We start from the raw sequence: 13115 nt of genomic DNA on the forward strand, positions 1-13115 counted from the left end.
CGATCTGAACGTGAAACTGTCCACTCAACAGAAAACACAAACAGCCAGGGACAAATCAAAGCTGTGCAGCTGCCCATCAGTTACCTGGCAGACGTCTAATTGATAACTTAATGTGGCCACTAACAATACAATTTGTAGCGAAAAATCATTCAATTGATCAGATAATTCTGATTGGAAGTGAAATATTGTAATAAATCGTTCACCATAAACGAACCAATCTTTGCATCCTACCTATCACAACCGACAAGAAAATACGAAAAGCCAATCGGACTGTTTTTATAATTGTAATCAATTGTGCCCATCAACTGAGATTATTTACAACCAATCCAATCAGAATTATCCGATTGCTTAAACGGTTTTTCACTAGAAATCTGACAGTTAGTGGCCACACTTAGTATGCAGCTTTAATTTGACTGCTGCAATTTAAACCTACTGCAGAGCAGAAATTGGCCTATTTGGCATAGCAGCAAACTGGACCAATATGAAGACTGGGACATTACAAAGCAATATTCAAACCTAGCTGAAGAGCAATCCAATCTACATAACTAGATTGCTTGTGGAATGGGAGTGAATTTATTCTTCTGCCTAATGATCGGTGACCACTGGAAATGACAAGGCGGTAAATACCCATCGGTTCTTTATGCAGGACCGATTGATATACTGTAGTGCTGTAAGGGCAGTATTGTTAAGCAGTGTTTGCCTTCAGAGAATGACCCCATGGAGCCAGTGGGTCTGGCTTCTCTCCCTGCTTCTGTCCCACTCGATAGGCTCCCAGATTTCCCTTTCTGTGTGCGCCTCCAAGGTGGATTAGGCGGGCAAAAGAGTGGATGGGAAAGCCATAATAAATGAATGTACCTTGATCTGACATGCCCATTCAATTGATTACTCAGTGGGAAAGTTGATGACAACAATCCATTGCCAAAAAAATTGCCCACAGATTCACCCTTTCGTGTACTCGGCCTTACAAAGATGAAGCTGGCCATATCAATATATAGATTTCCACCAAATGTTCCAAAATGAGTCAGTTCTTGAAAGTCCTGAAAGGGATCAATTCAGAAGGAATCTAGTCCAGCAGGGAATCTATTGAAATTCAATCAAACCAAAGTGTAACACTACTCAAAGTGTGACGCTGTTGGCCGTCAATCTACCACCTCTCCTGCCCTGCACCCAACTGACCTAGATTTTCCATCCTGTCTGATCGATTTTTGATCAAGGTTGATCAATGATCTAATCGTTTCTCATGCGATTTGATCATAGTTATCGAACGTGTAGGGAATCAATGTTCAAATTGCCATTTAAGCAAGTGAGAAATTAAACTCGTAAGGTGGCCATACATCTAGCGATTTGGCTGAACGATCGCCCACTCGAAAACATGTAATCAAATCAAGAAAGAATCAAGTGTGTACAAGTACGCTGATAGATGAAAAGTGGCAAATATGTCTAATCGACCAACCTCATCGGTCGAGCAGGATGGAGGATATTGGTCAATCCACACAGGAATCGGTTACTGCTCACATATCATTCAATTAACACAAACGATTTTTGCATTCAGAGCATGGAGGCACAACATTGGTCAGATCAATTAGTGAAGGTGTATAACAGAGGACAGCGTTTCTTAACCTTTTCATCCCGGAGGAACCCTTCAAATAATTTTCGGATCTCAGGGAACCCCTGCATTGGCAGAGTTAGTGGGGACTTATTTTGCAGGGGGCACGGTCTTAAAAGCAAGGTGTGGCTAAAAACTTTATCAAAGTAAATGGGAACCCGTTTTTTAAATAAAAAAGTCAGATACTCACCTAAGGAGAGGGAGGCTCTGGGTCCCATAGAGCGTCCCCTCTCCTCTCCCAGTCCCCGCTGTTTTCCTGGCTCCCCCATAGCGGTATTCGACCGTTTCGGTCAAATATTGCTGTCTCCCGAAGACGGGCCGCTCTACACTGCGCACGCCCTCTATGACGCACTCGCGCGTGCGCAGTATGGAGCCGCCTGTCTTCGGGAGGACTCGGCTCCTGAAGACTTCCGAAGTCCCCTCGGCGGGGGATGTGAACAGTGGAGCAAGCGCAGCACCTAGGGCACCGGGAGAGGAGAGGGAACGCTCATTAGGACCGAGCCTTCCCTCTCCTTAGCTGAGTATCTGACTTTTTTTTATTTACATATGGATTCCCATTAGCTTTAAGTGCAAAAGCCTCCTTCTTTAGCCCCCTTTCATGTCCCTCCATTATAGTAGCCTGTGTTAGCGTCTCTTATAGTTCCCACAGTTATAGTGCACCCCTATAATAGGGCTCTTTACTATACGGCTTCACTATCAGGCTCCCTGCACACTGCGATACCGATTTGCGATTCCGATTTTCCCTGGATGGTATCAAAAGAAAAAACGCAGCATGCAGTAATGATTAAAAAAAAAATCGCAAATCGGAATTGCATGTGGAAATCGATTAAAAACCGCAAATTGGAATCGCATGTAGTGTGCAAGAGGCCTCATACTGTTTTTTTATTACTGTGCTTTTTATTATACTGATCCCCTATGTAGCCATTCGTTTTATAGAAGAGCCCAGGCTGTACTTTTTCACCTCCCTAACTGAGTCCAGTTTAGCCAGAGGGAGAAATGCCAGGGAACCCCTGCAATGTCCTTAGGGAATTCTGGGTTTCCAGGGAACCCTGGTTGAGAAAGCCTGGCATAGGATATTGCTTGTAGTGGGTGGGTGATAAGTCGATAGACTTTCAATCAACCACACTGTCCAATTAAAGTCGCTTAGTCGATTGAAGCAAAATCAGATGTATGGCTACCTTCACAAAAGACCAGCACAACTGTATTGTATAAAGAACAAAAAGAACATCCATACTACCTTTATCCTGAACTTCTTTAGAAAAGCGCTCTCTCTCGATAGCGGATTCCCGTTCTATCCTCTCGATCTCTGCCAGAGCATCCAGTTCCACTTCGTCATATGGCGTTATATTTCCTGTTGGTTGAGTCTGTGACTGAGCCTGTGACTGTAACTGAGGTCGAGACGGTTGTGCAGACATGTTGGGCTGTAGGACGGGCACTTGTTGTACTTGAAGGAAGTCAGTCTGCTCTTGAAAACAAGCAGCAGCATTCAAAGGGCGACTTATGTCCTGTGGAGTGACTGGAGTTTTTGATGGTTGCCCAGGGTACTGAACATTGAAAGCGGAGTCGCCTTCTGAGACATTACTGTTCTCCATGCTGGAGAGCATGTCTCCCTGCTGGTCCAATTCACTAGATCTCACACGAGACAGTCTTAACGTGAGCTTGGTGGAGCCTTTAGAAGGAGAGCTGATGATGTCATACATAGCTGACTTTTCACTTGTCTCCTTCTCATCTTTACTCATCTTTAACTTCTTCTGTCTTTTTAACTTTCTGTCAGGTGAGTCCAGCAGTATGTCGGGAGGAGCATCTCGCGGGGATGTGTAGGGTGGAGCCTGGTTTGGATTAATTGATGCCCGCATTCCTATGGAAATGAGAACATGAGTCAGAACAAAAGTCTCTGTGAGGTTTACGGTGTCCAAACGAGGCAAACTCTTTCAAATCTTGCATACAGAACAGCCGCTCTCCACATCACTCCATTACGTTTCAACTGAACAACATTGCATAGATATTCAACAACCACTGAGTGCTGAACTTTTAACCTACACTTTGGGTGCGTCCAATCAAAGCACTCCTGGTGAATGGGAGTACCCAAACTGGTGTTAAGCTTCGTTTTCGAGTAACATGCTTCAAAATTGAACTCCATGCATGTAAATCATCATACAAGAACTATCCCCACACTAAAGCAACTGTCCCTGCATTTGCTTCTAAGGGCTGGTTCACACTTTATGCGTTGCTGTCATTTTTGACGCACCGCACATTATGTGCGATCTGCCTGATAAAGTGAAAGATCAAAAACTTTCATACTACCGTACACGGGGCAGTAACACGATGTGAGGTGCATTAAGTTTCTGGGGACATTTTGCGAACAACGCATGGATTTTCCTTATTGTATTGCATCTGAAAACACATGCGTTCCACTGCGCACTCACGAGTGTGGTGTGCAGCAATATGCATAAATCGACGCTTCAGATAGTGTGAAACTGGCTTTAATGTCTCATTTCTATGTCACAATGGTTTATGTGTGACCAATCCTGGAATCTCTTCATCAGTCCTTGACATCCAAGCAAAGACTGCTACACTGGCAGACTGGGCCACATCAAATCGGTGAGGTAGCACAGTTTTTACGGTTTTATTTTGAAAACTCCTCTTTGAAGCAGCACTTCCTCAAGCAACTAGAAAGGGCTTTTGTTGTAGGGTCTTCACGGGAGAGGTTCCTTTTTCTTATGCTGGCCCTACAGTGGCAGGCGTTCATAAGATCAATCAAATGTACCAGTGCAAATAGATTAATGAAGCAAAAATGCAGCGAAGCTTCACTGTGCAGATTTCATCCAATCAGGTATTAAAAAGAGAAAAGAAAATGGACCGTTCGCTGCATAATAGCATGTTTAGTGTTACCACAATGGTACTTGCCATTTACTTCCTATTTGCTAATGAGCGGCCAGTGTTGGGGTCTCCTGTGACCAATCGGAAAGTATTTCCATGAAGGCCACAGACCACAACAAAAGCATAACAGAGCTCCCTTCCTCATACTGATAGTGACTTAGCAGCTTGGACTCAAGACACTTGCTCTTTTAAGTCACTCACTGTTGCCTCAGTGGACACAAAATCTGTGTTGCCACTTGTGCCGGAGAATAACATGTTTTGTCCACTCTTCCCTCATTGCTAAAAGGACAGTGAACAGAAACAGAAGATGTTCACACTTGTCACTCTGCAAAGGATCCGTGGAATACGTTGCGGTAAGCGGACTGCACTTCTGTGCAGTGTGCGATTATCACAGGCAGGCAGACACGTTCCCCCATACAGCCTATCGGGGTAACGCATCTTTCCCGGGCTACAGCCGGACAATGGCGTTCCATCGGAGCGGACACCACACTGTCCGCTCCCGCTGACCGCATGTGGTCCGGCACAAGTAGAAAGAGCCAGAAGGTGAAAATAAATCCCTCCCACACCCCCCTAAGTACACAGAAGTCAGTAAACAAAGTGATTTAACTTAGCAAGATGTTTCTATTTTGCCCAAAACATGAAGAGAGGAAGGGGAATGGAGAAAAGACAACAAGAGCAAAGAGAAGACAACAAGCATGTGCGCGATAGAAAGAGAGCAAGCGTGCAGAATGTTAAAAGGCACCACAGAGAAGATAAGGACTGATATTTTTAGATTAATGTGTATGCGAAGATGTTTGAGAGCCTGCTATTTGATTAGTGTCCACCAAAAATTTGACTTTACAGCTTTAAAAAAGACGCATGTTCGAAAATAAAGCTGTGTCATTTTGATCACATGACCAGAAGCAAGAGAGCGGAAAGTCAGATAGCTGTGTGGGTGAGGATGCTGCTTGGACAATTATCAAGGAGGCAGGCGCAGACTGAACTCTCCAAGGAAGTTAAGGCCTACAGCAATGTCAGTCTGTGGTGCAGGATGCAGCCGCTGACGTGGCTCCTGACCAGGCACCTTAAAAGCGATTTGACAGTTAATGAAGGAACTTCTACACAGACAAAAAACAAGCTCTGAAACTAAAAGGCCTGGGAGACAATTTGTGCCTGGAGCAGTGGCTTTAGGCGACAGTAAGTTTTAGGCGACAGTAAGTTTATACTCTGTAGGAAAAGGAAGGATCACAAAACACAACTAAGTATTCCATTCTGGAAAGACACTTAAAGCAATGTCAGTGATTTTCATGTCACGTAGCAGCATAATAAATGTAAGCAGCATACATCTACATCTAATATATCCAAGCAGCAAGGAATAAATGGTTTAGCAAACAATACCTTTTGGCGTCCCATCGCTACCCGCAGGAGAACATACGGACTGAGGAGATCGCAAGGGAAATGAGGCAGCATTTCTAATTGATGAGTCGCTATCCTGTAAATTGAGAAAAAGAAAATAGCTTGAGAGGAAAAAAAAAAATAAAAACAGGGAAAAAGCTCTTCTCTAAAACATGGTACCTTTGGATAGGCTTCCCCAATTCTCCTCAAGCCCCTCAGGAGGTACAGTCTTGTTGAATATGCTTCTCGTGGCTGCAGTGTAAGGGCTCAGACACACTATAATCGCTTTTCTGAACGCTTTTTGGCCATCAGAGCTTTCGGAGAGCTTTTTTAAAAATGCACCCGATTGACTTACATTAAAATCGCGGAAAAATCATGTGATTTCACCACAATGGAAGTCAATGGGATAATTTTTTTAAAAAAAAGCTCTCATGGCCAAAAAGCGCTTATAGTGTGTGTGAATCCTTAGAGAACCTCCGCACCGGGTATGCTCGAGTATGGTCCGCTTTTTCACCTTGTACAAACGGCTTTGTTTTACTGGGTATGCACAGACCCTACTCGCCCATGCCCAGCACGGCTGTGCGCGTATGTGGCCAGGAGTGCAACCAGAAGAAGAAACAAAAGGTGCTTGGCAGCAGCAGTGGGCTCAAGGAAGATCAGGAAAGCCACTGGACCACCCAGAGGCTTCCACCCACTGCTTAAATAAATAACCAAACCTTACTCTCCATTGCACATAAACCATTTTTCCCTATTTATTTTGTATGAGCTGGCTGGCTAGGTTTGTATTCTTGTGCTAGTATCAGATGCTGCTTGCATGAAAGCTATGAAACCTCTTCCCCTGTCCAATCATCACCCCCATGTGGTATACTGGGAGGAGCTGGGAGGTAACACAAGTTAGTCTTTTCCTCTGAGCACAGCTACCCCTTCCCACTTCCTCCCTGTGCTCTCCACAGGAACAGACAAAAGGGAGGTGCGGGATCAGGCGATAGCTCCGCCCTGGGGAAGAACATTCCTTAGGCAGCTCCATACTTTGTGCACTGATCTCTTGGTCATGTGACTGACTTTTCCAAAAGGAATTTCTCTAGAACAGCCCATTCAAAATATGAAAATTGTAAAAGCAACGGCATTGTTCCCCATTTTCTTTTTTGATAAAACTGGGAGGGTGAGCACCAGTTTTTAAGAGAAATAAAGGAAGCAGCACTACACTAAACATATTTCAACAGTGAACATGCCTTAGGTAGTATACTATTTTGATAGACCAATACATTATATTTACAACTGCTGTGCAATCCAGATGCTTTTAAAATGAACCGAGGTGAAAATTAACTAAGATAAACAATTATTTTTATCCTCCTACTTCTAAAACTACCTTTTTTAGATATCCTATGGTTTTATTATGGGGTTATTTAAATTTAAACATTTACAGAGTAGGTTGAATGTTTTACTGCCTCTATAAGTGGCAGCCTATTAAGTGTCCCAGAGTTAGAAAAACAGTGGTTGCCTCAGCGGTAACCCTCGTTTGTGAGTATAACCTTCTCACATTACATTATTTACTATTGTCCTGAACATACTACACCATATTGGGTTCTCGGTGTCTTTTTCTTATCAGAGTTAGAAAAAGGTCAATAGATCATGTATTTTATCTCTCCCTGCCCTCAGAAGTTGTATTCTGCCAGGAAAACTTGTATTGCTGTAATTTGCTTATCAGTGAGATTTACTATATTCCTGACAAGGTACTGACAAGACAGAAGCTGTCACTTCCATGCCTAGAAATTCACTCTTTCAGTCAGAAAAATAAAACAAGTGAAACAGCCTGGTTATTAATATGCTTGTGTACTGTACATACACCTGATTATCTCATCATGTTACATGTCGCCTCAGGTACACTTTAAGCTAAAGAACCCTGGAGATTTGGAGTAGCTGGCATACCTCACTGCCTAGCCTGTGTACCATCTGCAGATAGTCCTCACTGGTGCTGTGCCTGGAATTGTCCGCGTGGTGGTTTGCAGAGTTGCCGGATAGCTGACCAGAGACCTTGTTTTCATGTAGGTTCCTCAGTCCACCTGCCACAATAGGACTGGCAGCTGCCCAAAAAAAGAGAAAGATATTGCAAAGTAATCACAAAACATGCTGAAAGTGGTGGTAGGGGAGGGGTTAGTGGCATTAAAATTGCTTATGGAGGCATAGAATTTGACAATGATAAAAAAACCAACCTTCTCACAGATGCACTTACATTGCGCCATTTGATGTTGTTGTGGGTAGTTTCCAGGGTGAGGGTAGGGCATATAGCCTGCAGGGCTTTGGGGGGCATAGGGGCTAGGGACAGGGCTGTTTTGCTGGCCAATGAAGCGATTTGTTGAACTGGTCTGAGGTGGTACAAATCGACTAAAAGAAAGAAAAAATAAAAGTATAAAAAAGATGATTATTCTAAACTGAGCAAAGTTTTAATTGATATTTTTCTAGTATTCATACAGAATTAATTCATAAGCTTATCAACGTTGACAGCAGAATAAACACATGAAGGTAAATGGAAATGTAAACTTTGCTATTAGCAATACAAAAAAAAAAAAAAAACACTACAGATCAGTTTTATTGAGTCTTTCAAAAGGAAAGATTTTTAATAACCGTAAATTTCAATAAAAGTTCAAAACAAATGTTCTCATCTGGCTGCAAATGGCCGTTTTGCAACCATAGAAAGTACAGACACTCAGTGAAACACTCACTATGTGCTAGGACTGTGTTTTATATGCATGAAAACAAAGTAAGGAAACTGACAGAGCCGAATGCAATTTCTTAACCCATTCTGTACCAGCAGCCTCTGGGCCCCTTATGGACCAGAGACTGCTGGTTTAAGAAACCGTCACTTACCGTCACTCATGTCGCATTGACCCGCTGCTTCCGCCGTTCACGCCACTGTCCAGTCGCTTTAGCCCCCTTGTTCTGCTGTACCTATGACGGCAGAGCTCCCTGAGCCGGTCAGGAGCCTATTTCATTGGTTCCTGACCCTGAGATCAATGTGAGTCAATGTGATTGGCTAACAGTGATCACGGGATCAGGAGCCAATGAAATCGGCTCCTGACCAGCTTAGGGAGCTCTGCCGTCATAGCGACGGCAGAGCAAGGGGGATGCAGTGACGAGAGAGCTGTGTGATCAGCGGGGAGGATTGAAATCTACACCCTGGCAGAGATAACAGATGTAAAACAAAGCTTAGATTTCAACCAGCACGGTCCAGAAGCGGTTTAAGTGTCCCTGCAGGGAAAACAAGTGCCCTAAACGGGTATTTACCTGAGTAGAGGGATGCCTGTGAATAATCCAGAGGCTTTCCCCCTCCCTTTCCTAGTTCTGGGGCCCTCTGAACCTCCCTGAGAAGGGCTTGTTGAGTGTGCACAGCCTCGCTCCCGTCTGTGTACTACCGCAGTCTCGCAGTAGCACACTCATTCATGTACTGGAGCCCCGCCACAAACATTCAGAGGGTCCCAGCGTGAAGGATCCAGAGGATTCCCTCTAACAAGGTATGTGTCTGATTTTTCTCCATTTTAAAAAAATTACAGGTTTGCTGTAAGGGTGTAATATGGCAAAACATAGCTAATAAGCTTCAAGGCATTACAGCACTTTTCTCATTAATACTCTTAGCACTGTTTAACAACCCTTTTTATTACCAATCATTGATCTATTCGGGTGACAGAAAACAAGGCAATCTCTCTTCATTGCACTTCTTACATCAGCCAAGTGCTAAGGTAGATTACAATGGGTCTCTGAAGCTACGTGCTCTTGTCAAAGTTTTTAGTGTGAATTTTCCCAGGACCGGTGATTTTTTTTGCGTGATTTTGCAAGTGGGTACATGTGCTCGATTAAGTGAACAGAGTTTTGCGACGCCTGGCATTTACGACCGTCACCGCGGATCTTTAGTATCACCTACGACTGCCGTGCAAGGTGCCGTGTTCGTTTGAACTCCCGTTCGCACCCATCGTGTGTTCCCGTGGGTAGGAAGATGGACTGGGGGGTGCTTGTTGGTAGGGTCACGTCGCTCAGGTTTCTCCAATGCATTCATGTAAATTAAGGCACCGGGAAATTTGAGCGCATGGCAAAGCCGAAAAACGACTTGACCTGCTCCTACAAAAGTCCCGGCGGCGCTAATTACTATTCCCCCTCCAGGTCCACCATGGACTTAGAGGTAAGACGTTATTTGCTCCCTCCTATTCCTGGCGGCAGAATTACGCTGTATTTATAGTAATACGATGCCCAAATTACTGTCTGAGCACCACTATAGCCATAATTCACATTACGACCTATGGCAGCGTATGGTGCACCCAAATTTCAAGAGCCCTTTTTGCCTGTCTTATCCTTAATCCATCTTTAAGTGAGCACAGGCCTTGAATATCACAGGATGAGGAGAAGTGTCTATTATTATCTCCACTATAAGGCCTTCTTCACATCATGGGTGTTTAAGCGCTGTAGCGCAATGCCGATACCATGCGCAACAGAGAGTGTCCATAAGCACTGGCCTGTGGGAAGGAAGGGCTATTCCCTGGTCAGTGAGGCCTTATTCACACTAGGGACATTACTGTATGCTTTTCACAGCATATTGTGATGTGCACTTTGCTAGGTACAAATTTTTTCCATCGATTCTAATGTACTACAATCACATATATGTGCTGCTCACTGTCCGTTTGAGAAGCGTGGCGTTGCATGCATTTCTGTGTGTTGTGCTGTGAAACGCACAGCAATGCAAGTGAATAAGTTTCGCTTTTTTTTACGCATAGAAGCACATAGCAATTTGCTTTGGAAATGCATTTTTTACCCCTAATTAAAAAAAAATTCAAATGAAAACAAATCTTTATTGACAACTGCTATATCAAATAGACAAAACATGCTGAACAAAAAAAGCATTCAGGGATTTAAACCCAAGAACAGAAAAATGTGCCTTACCTGGAAGGGCTATGAGAGATAGTGGTTGGTTGGTAATTGGAAGATGCTGGGCTGCCATGCATGGAATTCTGGGGAAGTTTATACTGAGGCATCATCATCCCTGAGGAGATAACACAATACAACCATGAGCTGAAAACACAGCAAGAAACAATTGGGGGCGGCGAAGGAGGACAGAAAGAGATGGTCTAAAAGCAACAGGACAAGTATGCAGAATTCAGAAACACAACATTCTGGGAAACCAGACCTGGCGTAATAGCTTCAAACACACACAATAAAAGTGAATAAGACTGAATACTTGCATACACAGTATAAATGTTATAGCGTATAGCTTTACCATTGAGTATGCGGCTGTGGTGGTGGCAGCATGGACATGGGCTTTAAAGCAGGATTGTCACCATAAAAATCAAATTTCAACAGCAACTGGTTGGAGTATATCAAGTGATAAAGATGCTAATCCTGCATTCAAAACTTTTTCTGCTGTTATGATTTGGAGTTATCACGTACCTAAGGAGCACTGCCCCATTAGTAGTCAGTGCCAAACAGCTGCATGCTGGGGGTTCTTTTATCTATAATTCCACCTCTTCCATTTATTTCCCTGCCTAGCTGCTTATCTGAAACACTATCCCCTGCTCACTTGTGTTACAAGCAAGGCTGAGGTGACTCAGCGATTGGAGGAGAAAAGAAAAAAAAAGTAAAGGGCAGAAATGACATCAGGATTTAGCCTAAACTGTGGGCAAAAGACATGGCCCCCACCAGGAACAGAATTCTCTTCCTTTACTATATAACATTCACTGAAATCAAAACGTGGACAGTACAATACATGTGTTATGTAAGTAGATCAAGTATTTATCTACTTATATATGTGTTTTTTCCCCCTGGCATAGTATGGCTAATCCTACTGCTTTAAAGATCAAATTGGCAACTAATAAGTAAAATTTGTAAACTTTTATCGTGTAACACAAGAAAGATTAAGCACTAAAAGGTACATACACACGTCCACCAAAGTGCACAACCAATACCATGACATGACCAACACCAAAACAAACCGTTTACACGACTTGTACTTTCCACACACCAACAAACTGGATGACCAACTCATTTACATATTGAACGTGCAAGCTAAACAAATCGACTGCACCACAACATGGCCCCATTCAAAACCAGTACGTATTTCAAACAACGTAGTATGCACGCGGGCAACTGCACAATAAGCCCAACAGTTGTGTGAATTGATCCGCCGGATGCTTTGGGCACACCGCCTGTTATCAGCCACTCGTCTAGTCCTTTGCTACCCGTACACATGACTGCTTGCCGTCCAACAGACCAAAGTCACACGACAATCAGGCTGTTTGGTTCAGCATGTGTACCCCTTTAATACAAAAATAGTACACTATTTACAGTTAATGAACTCCAAGTACTTAACTTACAGGTACATAATGAGACAATCATTAAACAGAACTCATGTGTACATATCAATACCACGGAGACGCCGAACAAGTGCCCTTGGGGTAATGACTAGTTAGTATCTTTTATTTAAAGCCCAACTCCGGGGAACAGTTTAGTATCTTTAATTTAAAGCACAACGGAGGGGAACAGTTTTAGATCAGGTTTGTGTGGGAGGTGTAAACATATCATTAATGATGTCTGTTTGTGGAAGACTGATAAAAACATATTTGGATGTGTCTCCCTTATTCATAATGCCTCCCGGGTGCAAAGTAAAGTCTGAAGTGTAGGATTTCACCACATTGAGCTGGGATGAGCAGAAGTCCAGCTGGAACTAGTAGTGGGAAGAGTTGTATTCAGTTCAACAGTTAGCAGGAGAGAAGGTTGCCAGCATGGCGGGTTGCCACACTAGATTGTCATCAAAACCAATCGCAAACACCTTTGGGCATCTAAAATCTACAATGTGTACATTACTTTATCATTATCATGCGTTTGTATAATGCAAACATATTTCTGCAAATTACAGGGTGCATCGAGAACAATTTATATCACCAACAGTCACTCAGAGGGGCTTACAATCCAGTGCCCCCCTACCATGGGCTAACGCTAGGGGAAGGGGATATATTTTTGGGACGTTAAAGCAACACAATATCCAGAGTAAAGCTACGTGCGCACACTATACAAAAGTCCGTGGAGACTTCACTATAATAGACGACAATCGTCACGAAAAATATAACCAAACCAAATTGAGCGACCGCTATTGGGAGGATACACTCAAACAACTGTTGGGCAGATAGCATGGGGTCAGACACGTGTGTCCAAAATTGTTTTCCAGAATGCACACGTCAAGCAAAATGTTGCTTGCTTGTGCAGTGTTTAAACA

At 43.4% G+C, this 13115-nt stretch overlaps 1 protein-coding gene across 8 annotated transcripts in view; it reads right to left on the reverse strand.

The window, feature by feature from the left end:
- NIPBL (NIPBL cohesin loading factor) overlaps window positions 1-13115 on the reverse strand; it is a 205443-nt gene that overhangs the window by 108160 nt on the left and 84168 nt on the right. For 7 of the 8 annotated variants that reach the window (XM_068250739.1, XM_068250720.1, XM_068250730.1 and 4 more), the window contains exons 5-9: window positions 10790-10889; window positions 8094-8245; window positions 7790-7944; window positions 5864-5957; window positions 2844-3464 (exon numbers count right to left, since the gene is read on the reverse strand). In XM_068250739.1, coding sequence (XP_068106840.1) covers window positions 2844-3464; window positions 5864-5957; window positions 7790-7944; window positions 8094-8245; window positions 10790-10889 — 1122 coding nt within the window. The remainder of the gene's footprint in view (window positions 1-2843; window positions 3465-5863; window positions 5958-7789; window positions 7945-8093; window positions 8246-10789; window positions 10890-13115) is intronic. The other variant, XM_068250774.1, reaches the window with a different exon arrangement.

Source organism: Hyperolius riggenbachi, chromosome 1 (assembly GCF_040937935.1).
Source record: "Hyperolius riggenbachi isolate aHypRig1 chromosome 1, aHypRig1.pri, whole genome shotgun sequence".
Classification (NCBI taxonomy): domain Eukaryota; kingdom Metazoa; phylum Chordata; class Amphibia; order Anura; family Hyperoliidae; genus Hyperolius; species Hyperolius riggenbachi.